The sequence below is a fragment of the Aspergillus udagawae genome (assembly GCF_001078395.1).
Source record: "Aspergillus udagawae IFM 46973 DNA, scaffold_3, whole genome shotgun sequence".
NCBI lineage: Eukaryota > Fungi > Ascomycota > Eurotiomycetes > Eurotiales > Aspergillaceae > Aspergillus > Aspergillus udagawae.
In genome coordinates, this window is record NW_025091266.1 from 3,394,872 (window position 1) to 3,409,239 (window position 14,368).

A 14,368-nucleotide genomic window follows, 5' to 3' on the forward strand; every position below is an offset into this window, starting at 1 on the left:
CTGCAACTGCAGAGCATAACCTAAAATAGTGTGGGCTTACAACGGAGAACCAGATCTGGCAACTTGTCTACATCTTAACAGTCTTCGAGACCGGGGGTTTCCTATTCGGAAGGATGAGCTCCAGTTTATGGTAAATCATACTCGAGTCCCATGCGTCATGCCTAGTTTCCGTCGTGCGAGGAAGATGCAGGTAAGCGGAAGGAATGTGGCCAAACCTAAGATGGAAGTAGTCTGTCGTATGCCTTGCTAGAGGAGCGATCAGCAGGTTGACATGGCACAGTTATTATTGAAATAGAGAATAACGGGACCATGTCAATGTTCGATAAAGCCCCAAGTTCTCAACTGATGACTGGGTCGACAGCCAAACTGGCTCAAGCATAGCAACGGCCCAGACTTATTCTGTGTGGCCCCCAGAACACTAGATAGTGACTCTAGAGTTGAGCGAGACCCCGTATCTATGATGGCCAGAACTGAAATCCTCCTGAAATCCGGCAAGGTGGATTGGGAGTCTACCAAGAATGGTAACCAGTTAACCAACGAGCTTATACGATGAGCGAGGATGGAGTGGACCGGTGGCTGACATTTGGAAGATGCAGAAGTGCAGATCAGTGGGTTGGCTCGATGGCGGAGCATCCAAGCCTGGGGGAATGCGAGGACAAGGGCCGTGAAGACGCCAAAAAAAGACTCGATACGACAAAGCGGGATATTACTTCGTGTTCCTGACTTCTTTCATTTTACCAAGGGAATTGATACCTCTTTTTGTATTTGCATATACGATTGTGGATGTTGATAGAATCAGCATCGCTTTTTTTACGAAATTGTTGGGGATACAGTTTATTCTCGTTTCTTGAAGAAATACCTCGTTGCACTGATGAACAAAATGATATTATTAGAAATGACAGTATCTGTAATTCAGCTAAGCGAGGCTTTGTTGAAGTCGTACAACACCAAAAGTTCTTCAGAATGAGAAATACCACTAGTAACTAACTTGTCACGCCTGACTCTTTTGGCCCCCCATTCATCATTCCTCGTGTCACCAGCTTCATCATCCATCACCATTGGATTGATTGTCGAGGGATCGTCCCATGCAAAGTTAACCTTGTGCCCTCAGCCTTTGACCACAAGTAGCTTGGTTGGATAGGCAGCTTGCGGAAAAAATGATTAGTTTCAACAATTGGATAGACCATAATAGTCTATGTCCCCCAACACCAACAATGCTTGCCCTGTTCTTGCAAGAAACCAACACATGCCAAGCACGTGGTGACAAGGACTCGAAATTGATTTATGCATTTATTGTCCGACTAGTACTGCATCTCAGTACTATATACCCGGTCGTTTTTCCTGTTGACCACTCATCCCTTGGCAGGAGGTGATGCTGCCTCTTTGTCCTACTCTGTACATACCTGCCTCTTGACTGGTTCGTTTCCCACCGAGCACTCTGGGCGTCATGTGGAACAGATTCATGCTAACTGCTTTCTTCAGATAGTTCTTCTCTGTTCTCTTTGTTCCCTGTATAGTGCAATTTCGAGGCGATCTCTATCAGCTTCAAAAATCACCAGGGAAGTAAAGGAACACCGACGGCTGGGACGTCCATTCTAAACTTCCAAGTCCGTTCGACTCAAAGACCTGAAACTGCTATTGGGATCTTTCATCATCGCGACGGGAGGACTTGCCAGAACCTTTGTTTTGGTGAGGAAGAGCAGTGCAGTGACCCAGGAATAGACTGGAGTGGCATTGTCAAGGAGAACAAAGAACGTCCCGAAGCCACGGATCTGTCTCGCATGATCATGTATACGCCTGAGAAAGGCACATCTGCCCAGTGACTTAACTGTACAGCTCTAAGTACGGACCACCAGCGCTTTCCAGATCCGTGGATCATATCGTACACCGCATTTTCCGAACTTGGGTAAACCGTACGCAGCACAGCCCTTCTGGCTTGACTCGATTAGAGATTTGAACTGCGGGAAGGACCCGTTGAAAAGGCTACCATCTCTAAAAATGAGCACGACAGACCCGTTAGGCGCGTTGCCGTCTGATTCAGAACATTCCGTTACATCGATCTCAAAGTGTGATACCTCTACGAGTCGACCATCCGATGACGAATGGACAGACGACGACGATTTCGCAATCTCACCACTGTCGGACAGATCACCTCCAAGAGGGACTCATTGGACTCGATTCTTCCCTGAACTGTCATCGCATTTCTCGCTAGTGTCTCCGATAAGCACCACTATTCCTAAGGTGACACCATTTTCTCTTCTAGCAGACATGCAGGCGATTGATCATCAAAACCGACAGAATTCCTCGGATTCTGGCACTAGAACTGATTCTCCGTCCTTGTCTGAAGACACTTTTGACACAACTTCCTCGTGCTATAGCCGAAGATCGTCCGTGACAAGTCTTGGCTCCGAACTAGCCGGGTGCCCCTACAAATCAGCCGATGCCTTTTCTGTCATTTCCCCCGCTGCTGCAGGAGTTTTTGATGACGATACAGCGCCCGTGCTAGTAGGCTCGGCCTTCAAGCTAGTCGTAAAAAGTCCCTCATTGGATGAGGTGAGAAACAAGCCCCTCCCTCGGGAGCCCCCGATTGCTTTAGCTCCCTTGTCAGTTCGTCACAAAGGCCCCCGTCCGCTCCAGGCTTGCGAGCGTCCCTCCAGCGACCGGCCTCGTACGACAACCCCGGCCAGTCCTGCCACACAGTTTTCGCGTTCCCAGCGTACTCTATCCCAGGCAGCTGAGGAATTGGAGAATGTCCTTGCAGGAATCACCGAGCAGCGCCACAATGAGCCCCAATTGTCGTCTTCACAGATCTTCAACGGGCCCTTGCAGATAAGCCGGGGAAATATGGACATGATTGCTACTCGACCAGCTCCAAAGCCTCCTACAAATATTACTTCTACCAAGTCAAATGACAACTCGAGTCAAAAAATCAGTCACGAAAAATCAGAGCGGGAATTGCGAAAAACAATGAAGAAAGCCACTAAGAATAAAGGGCCCTTCTCGTTTGTGGTCCCTGGATTCAGTCGCAAGTACACCAATCCTCACCTTCGATCATTCAGCAGCTCCAGCGTGAAGTCAGAAGTGGAATCCCCGTCCTTTCACCCTCAGCGCCCACCGCACCCGGAAACTATTCATGATGAGGCAGAAGATACGGCTGAAGTGGCCGAGTCTTCCTGCTTGCCAATACCCTCCCAAAGACAGAGACCATCGTCCTTTTGTAGCGAAAGAGAATTACGATCGAAACTCCCTCGACTTCAAACAAAACAAGTGCGCAGCCACGAAGACCTCGTCTCCACTTCCAGCTCTGTGGGAGACAAACTGGTCGCTGAGAGATCGATACCTGCAATCCGAGCGAACAATGTAGAGGAGAAGATTTTTGTCGCATCGAGTAAAGCAGGACGATTAAACACCTCAGACTCGCTATTCGAATTGGAAGGTGGCCTGCCTCAAAGGATGGTCTATGAGCTTGATGCAGGTTTGCCGTCACCACATCCCAAAATTACCATCTCACTCCACAAACCCCGCGAGACAACTGCTGTCCAACTTCCAGACAACGTCACCCTCAAAATATTGGAGCAAGTTTCTTCCCTTGATGATCTCTTCCATTTAGCCGTCGTCTCCAGGCAGTACTACCGCGTTTTCAAACAGCATGAATTACATCTCATGAAGACTGCTGTCTACCGCATGTCCCCTCCAGCCTGGGAATTGCGTGAAATGAGCCCTCCCTGGGATAGCGAATGGCAGATTCTCGTCGATCCGGACGCCCCTGTCCCCGAATACACTCCGACACTTTATCTCCAACGTTACGCTCAGGACATCTATACGCTCGCTCGACTCAAATCACTCATCCTGGCCCGGTGCAATACCTTCCTTCGCCAGGAAACGATCAATGGCCTGACAGGCAAAGATGATACCCGAGCGGCAGAAATCGACGACGCCTTTTGGCGAATCTGGACGTTTTGCCGGATCTTTGGCTGTGGCAAGAATCGGGAGAATGATATAGTAGGACAGATGGACTGGCTGAATGGCGGCGTTATGGCCCACGACCGTAATAGCATCGTGGCCACGTCGCTCACTGAGCCATTTGGCATGAACAATGTCCTATTCGAACCACCGGAAGGGTTCGGGCGCGGAAACGGGGACGGTCTCTCCCAGAGTCAGCTCTACGACATGACAGAAATATGGACCTGTCTTGCCGTGTTGCTCCAACCCATTCACGGCAGCTGCACTGAGGCCCGAAAGACTGGCGTTTTTGACAGGCTCGGCATTGCTGAAAATGACACGGTCAAGGAAGAAGCTACGATAGGTAAGTGCCCCTTTTCGTCTCTTTTTCTCGTCTGGGATCGTGGACTGACAACCTGTATAGAGGAATGGACATTCTATGTCCTCACGCTGGGCCCTTCTGCAGTTTTAAGTATTGGCTCAATTTGTCCTTTCGACAACGCTGAAGCGACATTTCAGACGGCGCAATCCATTGGACTGACAAAGTGGGAGCCTCCCGACTCCGACATCAGCCGGTCCACATTTCTCAAAGAAGCCGTATCCAGAGCCTACAAGGTACGGGAAGGAAGCCCGTCGCTCAATGGATCACGTCTATCGAATGCCAGTTCTACCTCTTCCAGATCTTCTGCCAGTCACGAGAAAACGTCTCAAACAAGCAGCAACGGGACCGACGGCAACCAAAGCAATCGGCGCCGACAAGCCGTCTTCGCAGCTCAGCTGCGAAACCGACGCACTCAACAGCAGAATAACCCTGGTAATCCGACCACGTTCGCCGAGGAGCGCCCGATCTCAAGCTATGCCATGATAATGAGACGCCTCGAGGGGCTACCAAGCGAGCAACCTCCACATCCACCTCCACCTCCACCCAGCCAGCCAGCGGCATCGTCAGCGTCACCGATTCCTCGCTACTGCCCCCCGGCACCCGTCCAGTACTCACAGCTACTGCCCCCGCCACCACCACCCACCGCGAACCCAGTTTTCTACAGACCCCAGGTCCTCGACCCCGTCGACCAAGCTATTCACGTGATGGTCCACGAGCTTGGCTTCAAAGAAGAAGATGCCAAATGGGCCTTGAAGATCACGGATACTGGCGAGGGCATCGATGCAAATGCCGCGGTTGCACTGCTCACTAGGGAGCAAGAACGATACGAGCAACGGCGCAGCGGCCGCTTCGCTTTTCGCTCGAAGAGCCCATCCCTGCTTGAATCGGTCATCAACAGTCGAGAGTCGGTCAACTCTGGCTGGAGATGGGCTTGATCATCTTGTCAACTGAGGCTGTCTATCTCTCAAATCTATGTTTATGTATGTGTCAACGTCTGCATGCGCAACGCCGCCATGTTTTGTGCCACAACTCGTCATGATACTGCCGGGTTTTGAGAGCATTTGCCATCAATCTCTTTCTCTGCTGCATTTTTTAGCGACTGAAGTATATGCCATTTCTTTCTTTTCATATTAGTACCTGTTTTGCATGTCGGCTCGATACCCATTCTGCACATTCGTTACAAGACATTTACTGTACAATCAACTTTTCCAGATAGAGACGTTACCAAATTTTGAAGCGACTCGTTAGTGGTTGTTTTGTCACATAGCTTGCAGTGTTGTTTGTCTCTTTCAATCACATTTGAATGACATTCATAAAATCAGAATTATTGCTACCATTGATCCATATCATAAACGTTCCGTAAAATACTATCGTATCAAGTCGCGGCTAACTAAAAAGCAATGGTCGATGCCAGACCGTCCAATTCACGCTGATAATTCCTGTGCTGCGAGATCTGGTAGAAGAACTTGCCCACAAAGTCCGTCGCGCCCTTGAGAATCTGCACGCTTTCCTTGAAGCTCTCGGGATTCTGCTTCCCGCCCGCAGTAACAACACCATACCACTCGACGGGCTCCGGGCTCTGCGACGACGCCACCTGGACATCGAGTGTGCCGCCGAGCGTCTCCTTGACGAGATCCACGGCCTCGCCGGTGGCGCCCAGCGCCTTGAGATGGCCGAAGGTCTCGGAGATCCAGTACTTGATCTGCCCGTTCTGGCGCAGGGTTGCAACGTGCGGGCCGCCGGGGATGAAGGTTGCGTCGAACATAGTCGAGCGCTGGCCGTCGTAGTGGTGGTCCGGGACGATGCCCTTGGAGGATGACTTGTCCTCGCCGTCGGCGTAGATGGCGGAGCGCTTGGTGCCGATGATGAAGGGGAGGGCGCTGGCGGCCTTGATGGCGGTCTTCATGCCGGTGAAGGCGACGGGGTCGTAGCCGTCGCCGATGATGATGGCGATGCGGCGGCTGGCGATGGTGGGGGTCTTTGGGACGAACTCGGTCTGGGAGAGGTGCGGGGCGCGGCGACCGTGGTTCTGCTTGAGGGCCTTGGCTGGGATCGGGGCGCCGACCATCTCGGCAACTTTCTGGGCGAGCTCGAGGTCGATTTCGGCGAGGCGATGGCCGGCAAGGCGTTCGTAGACGGTGGGGTCGTCGCAGTGGTCGAGCTCGAAGCTGAAGGCCTTCTTCATGTGGAGCTTCTCGTGCTCGGACATGGAGTTGTAGAAGAGCTGGGCTTGGTTGTGGTGCTCGCGGAATTTGTCGCTGAGGGCGCGGTTCTTGATGCCCTCCACGCGCTGGGGGTAGGTTGTGAACCCGCCGCCCTGGGTGCCCGCGGGGGGGACGGCTTCGAAGCGGTTGGGCCAGTAGTTGACCGTGCCTTGTGTGATTCGGTGACGCATCTGTCCGTCGCGGTTGTGGTTGAGCACAGGGCACACTGGACGGTTGATTGGCAGTTCTTCCCAATTGATGCCCAGGCGGCTGATCTGGGTATCGAAGTAGGAGAAGTTTCGGCCCTGAAGAAGTGGATCGTCGGTGAAGTCGATGCCAGGGACGATGTGGCTAGTGCAGAATGCGACCTGCTCGGTCTGAGGGAAGAATTCGTCGACGTTGCGGTTCAGCTCGAGCTCTCCAATCACACGAAGGGGCACAAGGTCTTCAGGCCAGATCTTGGTAGCATCCAAGATGTCGAACTCAAAGTCATCCTGCTTTTCCTCTGGAATGACTTGGATTGCAAAGTCCCACTTCGGGTACGCCTTGTTGTCAATGGCTTCCATCAGGTCTTTGCGATGGAAATCAGGGTCCTGGCCTCCCAGCTTCAAGGCTTCGTCCCAGACGAGAGAGTGCACACCCAGATGGGGAATCCAGTGGAACTTGACAAAATGTCGCTTTCCCTCTTTATTGACGAGAGCAAAAGTGTTCACACCAAATCCCTGCATCATCCGGAAGGATCGGGGGATGGCGCGGTCAGACATGGCCCACATGAACATGTGGGTGGCTTCCGGGTGCAAGTACACAAAGTCCCAGAAGTTGTTGTGGGCTGTCTGGGCCTGAGGAACCTCGTTGTGTGGCTCCGGCTTGACAGCGTGAACTGGTAGCGAAGTCAGATCTGCACCTACAAAAGAGACAGAAGCAGTAGCACGAGGAGCGATACGTACCGAAATCTGGGAACTTGACAGCATCTTGAATGAAGAACACAGGGATGTTATTGCCAACAATGTCCCAGTTGCCTTCATCGGTGTAGAACTTGACAGCGAATCCACGGACATCGCGGACTGTATCAGCGCTACCTCTGCTTCCTTGGACAGTTGAAAAGCGAACAAAGACGGGTGTGTTCCTTGACGTGTCCGTTAGGACACCAGCATAAGTCAGATCTTCAATGCTCTCCTTAAGCTTGAAGTTTCCGAATGCACCCGTGCCACGCGCATGGACTACTCTTTCAGGAATACGTTCATGATCAAAGCGATGGATCTGTGAATATCATTAATACCATTTTTATTGAGGATATTTACATGCAATATGTTTACCTTTTCTCTGGCAATCTGATCCTCCAGCAAGGATGGGCCAGTCCGGCGGTCATTCGTAGCTCTAAGCCATTGATCGGTGTTGCTGACTCGCACACCATGATCAGTGGTGAGTGGCTGCTGGGTATGAGCATCGGAAGTATCTCTTTCCAAATCCACCAATTTCTTGCTTTTAGAGGATGTGTTTTGAAGCACGTCCTGCGCTTTGTGCAAGCCCCCAGCAATTTTTGTGGCCATGTTGATTCTCGGGATTGATTCTCAAGATAGTTTCAGAGTTAACTTTAAGCTCTGTGAAGAACCGACAGCGCCGACCTGACAAGAACATCTCTTTAACCTCTCAGCTGGCTTCGATGGTGAGTAATAAATGCTCTTTGATGGTGTATAGAGCTGTGACGCACGTAAGTGTGACGTTGGCGGAACGTCGGCGGAACGTCACCCTGGGCGCTGTCGGCCTCGGCTGGATCCAGCGATCATGGTCATCCAGGCTGCCAAAGAGTCATGGAAAAACAGGAATTCGCCTGTGGAGATATCTTCATGAACTTTTGCAATTGAACTGTTTCCGTCGAACCTGTTTTTCTTAAGGAGCGTATTCGTTCATGGAGAGCCAAGCTCTATCGTTGTGGGGCATATGAGTTCATGACTCTGTCCTATAACCAAGGAACTCACTCCAGCCCATGTGGGTAGGCTGATGATCTGCAGCGAGAATTATCTCAGCCAGGAGAGAGCCCAACGTGTCCAATAAACTCATTTTCATTAATATTATTTCCAAATCGACTGTATCGCTCTGATATCGGCATTGGCGCTGCCGAATGTTGTTGTTGGCGGCTGTATATCATTCCGTTCCGCGAGTTACAAGTTACGCAGCACCTCTTCAGAAACAGGGAAGCAAACGGAACTTTTTTGGCGAATCGACGCTCTTGACCAGCCATTGATCAATCAGAAGGCGTTTGCTTTTGAGATTGTCCGATTGACGACTTCAAGGCAGAGGTGCATTGTGTCAGGACGGCATTTGAAGGACCCATTGAAATAGACACTTCGGCACCAGGGGCATTGAGTCTGGACGAAGTGACTTTCTGTAGCTGTCGCATTAGCCCTGCTTTTCCCTTTTTGGCCGGGTACTCGTCTTACTCCTGCGCCTCTTCTCCTTCAAACTATTTCCCATCGAGATTCATACGAATGCTTTCCTTTCTTCGGACAACGGTCGCATCGACTATCACCCTCTCAGAAAGATCGATAACTGGCCATCGAATGGATTTATCTGTTGCTGGGAAGACGGAGAAGCGGTAGACGCAGTTTAGGATGATCACGGATAGGTCATATCCCCAAGAGCCAAGCCCATGAACTATCGGATCGACTATCAGATGGATTCCAACAATTATTGATCCGAATTATCTCTGGAGTCAGCACTGTAGATTCGTACGCGGCGGACTATCTATCCAGGATCGGTCGGTTATGTTAATTCTGTGGGTCATTTGCTGGGGCTTCGTTTGGGTTCCGTAGATCGTCTGCGTCCAAATCGAAAATATGACAGGTGGGAAACGACTTCATCTTGCGAATGCGGGGACAATAATAATAGGCCAGCTCTCGATCGAAGGGGGCCACAGGCAGGAGCATGTTCATACGGTGAGGAAAAATGGCGTGGCCGAGGAGACGTATTCCTGGCACTGGGGTGCTTGTAGAAAGTTCGACGCAAGGGAGCAATTGGTTTATCGTTGTATAGAGCCAGGGATGAACTTCTTTGACAGAAAAGGAATCAGGATCAAAAAGAATGTGTTTCTGATTGGCTTTTGGAGATATCCTCCCCCCTGATTGTTGATGTCCGGCCAATTCAAGAGACGAAAGACGCGAAGAGCGCGACTCTAACAAAAGACTTTCTGTAGACTATACACATCCAACGGAATTGCCCGAGACAACAAACCCTGCAGACGCCAACCACCCTCTGAGTTCTCAATTGATTGGCCTTTTCATTAGATTACAGACCTTATTGGCTTTCATGCTTCACAAACGACTTTCAAAGTCCTAAGGAAGCGTCCCGCTAGGATCATGCGAGGGATAACAAGCACTGACGTTGCGAACTCCTCCCTTTTGAAACCAGAAAGTATGCGGCCCGTTTACCTCTCTCATCCCCATGGAGAATCGATTTCATCAAGATGACCCGCAGGGCACACGCACCTGGACCATGACCGGCCGATTATTGAAAATGATGCCTCACCCGGCTCATTGACGGATTCTGATGCGGGTTCTTTCTTTCTTTGATCTTCGTCCAGACTGCATGTGGGTTTCTGTCATTGATATCCCGGTTGCTTTTACCTCTGCCTTTGTCCTCTCTTCATCCTAACTGAAGCTTGATTATGGATCACGGTCATTATACAAGTCCGATTGTGGAACGGTAGGAGCATTCTCTGGGCCTGCATTTGCTCCCCGATAAGGATATCCCGCTGAGAATTCATATTTGATGGCTAGAGATGGCACCGACAGCCGCAGTCCACTGCAGGCAGAGTCGAAGCGGAACTTTAAGAACCAAATCGTTCTAAGCCCTTCTTCTCACAATGCCTCTGCTGCACTTGGAGCGCGGACACGGGTTCTTCGAGCGTCGGACGTCTTACTGTCGTTGGCTGGCAAGACAGAGAATGGTTCGTCAAATTCCACTCCTGTGGATGACCTCTCACTTCATAAATCTAATGTATTGCGATGCGAACCTATAGAAACTGTCGAAGACTCTCCAGGCGTTGAAAGTTTTGCAGAAGCTGTACGTCTGTTCCCGCCTCTCAGAAATGATGATGGGGTCCCCCATGGTGCTGCGGACTCCAAATGCCCGGATTGCGACGCTGTCTTCTCCTCACCGTACGGCACACTGATTTTTCCTGCTTCTTCAATGCATAATCTGACGATAAATACAGATGCGAATTGAAACAACACTACTTGACGAGATTCTGTCCTGGGGCAGCGGTGGCAATCTATCTGATGACACGAGATCGGTATGCTTGACTTCAGGGTACAGTTGATTCAGGCTGAGTGGTCTTTTATAGTCTTATCACTAAGGGCTACCGGATGGAAAAGCGGTTTTTGCCTCTGAATTCCCGTCCGCTCCGGTTTTTCTGCGAGCATTGCGAGAAGCAATTTACCATGGGTGACAAGGATGAAATAGTGGATCGACAACGAGGTGAGACGGTCACCCGTACTTGCCTATGAACATCCTCTCATATAAGCTCGCAGACATGCCGTTATTCATCAGTTGCAAAAACTGCGGGGAGGAGTGTAACATCTCGTCAGTGCCAGTCTGATACTGATCTATCTGTCGTCCAGCATGTCTTACACGACTAATGTAGATATGAGCCTGTTCTGAATGACCCCAGAGACGACATCAGTCTTCGAGATATTCAAAAGGACAGGGCGAATGGCGCGCACAGCAGAAGCCCCAGTATTGCGCAGATGAGCTTTACCGGCTCTAAATTCCATATTGCGACCAATACCGCCGGGGAGCAATCGTTAGCTCAGAAGGCCAGAAAGTTGCGGGATTCCTGGTCATTCAGAAGTAAGCTCCACAATTCCCCTGGTGAGATGCATGTCTGATTCCCGACAGAAATCTCGCAAAGTGATGAAGATGAGCTCGTCGCGATTAGTTTTGCTGGTTTATATGACCTGGAGAGAGGTAAGCCAACCCTTTTTCTGACGCGCCGGGTTTAACGTGTGACGCAGTGCATGCCCCCAATGGTATATACCAACAGCTCGGAGGCACTGCCGAATGGCAACCGACGCAGTTAGACAGGGACTGTCCCTATGAAAGTATGCTCGGCCCTGTCTCTATAAGAACAAAAGTCCATGAGAGTGAACGGCTGATAATCACTGCCAGCGCCGAATGATGTCCATATCATTGGCTCAAAGACATCGGGCATGGCCCTTTGTGAGGAGGAAAATGATCATTACAGAAGCGATTATGTTGATTCGCAGGGAAATCTGGTTGAAGATCAAACTCACGCCACACCATTGTCATCTCGAAGGCAATCCTTTCTGCAAAGGATATTTGGTCGTACCATTCCGAAAGGTTTGCTTGGTGAATATGATGGGCCAAAACCCAGCTGACGAGAACAGGTCTGTCACGCGCAAAATCAGCCTCTAATCGAGGGAGAAAGTTGCTGAAAAGAGTCAATACCGTGAGGCTCTCTTTCACGCAAAGGGGCTCCAAGAACGAAAGTGATACAAGCTTAGAAAGCGAAGGAAGCTCAAGTGCCATGCAAACCACAGCCAAAACCCAAGGCAGAGCAGAGGGAGTTCGAGCAGCTGTTTCCGAAGCCGAGTATATGATTTTGTTACGAAATTGCCAGAACATTTTCATTCATATTCAACACCTTTCTGGAGGCGCAATGGTTCATGACGCCTCTGGACGCCAAAGACTGCTTCAGATGGATGAGGTAGCTCAGCTCTTTCTCCAGCTGAAGAATGAGCTCTCCGCCTCGACAGTCTATTCCAAAGCCCTGATAACGCGTATGCGGGCTGATGCAGCTCTCAAGCAGGGCAACTCGAAAGCAGCGGTTGTGGAGTTTCATGATGCACTACGGACTCTGGACAGTGCGCCAGCATTGGACACCGAGAGATTGTCTCGCGCGTCCATTTTACATTCGATGGGACATGCATACCGCAGTCTGGACATGCCCGCAGAATCGGAGGCCTGCTACTTGGAGGCACTGGGGCTTTACAAACGATCCTTCGGGCGCGACCACCCGACGAACTTTGCAGTTCTGCACGATCTAGGCGCGCTTTGCGAGAAGGACGGATACGCCACCGAAGCAGCTGCACTATATGAGCGCTCGTTCGCAGGCAGGTTGAAGACTCTGGGACAGCACGCACCGGAAACATTGAGTAGCATGCAGGATCTCGCGTCTCTGAAGGTCTCCTTGGGTGACCTAGAATCTGCCCTCCTCTTATTGGAGAGGGCGGTTCCTGCTCTCGACACGGTGTTTGGACTCCAGAACGAAACGACCCTGAACGCAATGAATAAGTTATCTCTTCTGTATCAGAAGCTCGGCCTAGTCAAGGAATCTCGTCTGATATGCGGCAAAACCATCCCGCATTGCAAGACTATATTCGGCGTAGCGAGTGCTATTACGAGAGATGCCGTTGTCCGGTACATTCAAGGCTCTGAAAATTTTGACTTTCCCCCAGAAATCATGGACGTACTCGACCGATACCGCAACTCTCGCGACCCCGAGGCCCTTCGGGTTATCCATCGATTGGGTAGATCGTACATGGATGCAGGACTGAACCGAGACGCTGCTGATCTTTTCGAGACCTTGTTCGAGGACCTCCTGGTCGTAAGAGGACCAGAGGCTCCTGAAACGTTCGATGCGCTCAGTGCGCTCTGCGTATCACGCGAGCACCTCGACTCCGTGGATAAAGCCATCCTCGCCTATCACCAGCTCGTTCAAATGGCAAGTGCCACACCCGACAACCACCATTCGCGGAAACGGATCGGCTATGCACAAAAGAGAATCGTCGAGCTCAACCGCAGGCGAGAGGCCCTGGCTACAGAGAGAAAAGAGTGGGGATTGCACGAGCCGGGGCAATGTGAGAACTGCGGAACATCCACTAAAATCCTCTGCAATTGTGAGCCTCCTCCCTGACATCTTCCCTGCGACTCACCGCACAATCTGACGAGCCTTCCAGCATGCAAAATCTTCCGTTTCTGCAGCGAACCGTGCCACAAAGCCAGCCTGCAAGGACACCTCCCCTACTGCATCCCCTCCGTGTCCCTCCGCGAGTCCAAATCCCTCGCCGTCAAACCACGCTGCCCACCCTGGGTCCGAGACCAGGCTCTCTCAAAAATCCGTCCCCTCGACAGGAACAGGACCGTAGATGTACTCGCCAGCTACACCTTCTACTTCGATCCGCGCAACTTCACCACGTTCCGGATGAAGCTCAGCTCCGTCACAAACACAATCATCATCTTCTCCCTAGACTCAGACATCCAGTTCGCAACCATCGACAGCAGCTCCTCGTCGTCATCGTCATCCGGACCCGGCAACACAAGCTCTTCACCCTCAACAACCTCCAGCACCACTGCCCGAGAAATACAATGGCTAACCCCCCAACGCCAAGAAGCCATCTGCTATATCCCCCCAGAGGCCTCCAATACACCCGCAAAGTACGTCCTCGTCAGCCCCGGAAAGGGAATGTTCAGAACAGCCATCCAGAAGAGAATCAGCGTGCGGGGCTCGAATGGCGAAAAGGAGCATTTTCGCTCTCTGTCATTGCCGGATAGTGAGCTGATCGAGTATGCTCAGGGCCTGCTTCTGACGGGATACCTGGAGGAAGCGTTCATGTATGTCATTGAGTGGGAGTGGAAGTGAGGAATATTAATGCACGAACGACCCTTTTCCTTTCCTTTGTTTCTAAAGTTGTCGAGAATACGGACTTGATAAATACCATGAGATACTTTCGATAGTTAAGCATGTGGTGTACCCTGAGCATGAGCGCAACAGCGAGCCATTTGGATTGACATGATTCGTATGATCCAATGGGCTCTCTCA

General features: G+C 51.0%; 3 protein-coding genes across 3 annotated transcripts; 2 read left to right on the forward strand and 1 right to left on the reverse strand.

The window, feature by feature from the left end:
- Positions 1-1,998: 1,998 nt before the first annotated feature.
- On the forward strand, positions 1,999-5,259 carry Aud_005015 (uncharacterized protein; the record flags this gene model as incomplete). The annotated part of the gene is made up of 2 exons (XM_043289951.1): positions 1,999-4,306; positions 4,367-5,259. 2 exons carry the CDS (start codon positions 1,999-2,001, stop codon positions 5,257-5,259), a joined length of 3,201 nt encoding a protein of 1,066 aa, XP_043145886.1.
- Positions 5,260-5,714: 455 nt separating this feature from the next.
- On the reverse strand, positions 5,715-8,078 carry catA (catalase catA; the record flags this gene model as incomplete). The annotated part of the gene is made up of 3 exons (XM_043289952.1): positions 5,715-7,408; positions 7,476-7,788; positions 7,845-8,078. The coding sequence occupies 3 exons, from the start codon at positions 8,076-8,078 to the stop codon at positions 5,715-5,717; spliced, it is 2,241 nt and encodes a 746-aa protein (XP_043145887.1).
- A 2,218-nt stretch (positions 8,079-10,296) lies between these two features.
- Aud_005017 (tetratricopeptide repeat protein) lies at positions 10,297-14,188 on the forward strand (the record flags this gene model as incomplete). The annotated part of the gene is made up of 11 exons (XM_043289953.1): positions 10,297-10,474; positions 10,547-10,685; positions 10,742-10,819; positions 10,871-11,004; positions 11,077-11,109; positions 11,200-11,376; positions 11,425-11,493; positions 11,541-11,627; positions 11,695-11,886; positions 11,934-13,445; positions 13,506-14,188. 11 exons carry the CDS (start codon positions 10,297-10,299, stop codon positions 14,186-14,188), a joined length of 3,282 nt encoding a protein of 1,093 aa, XP_043145888.1.
- Between the last annotated feature and the right edge of the window lie 180 nt (positions 14,189-14,368).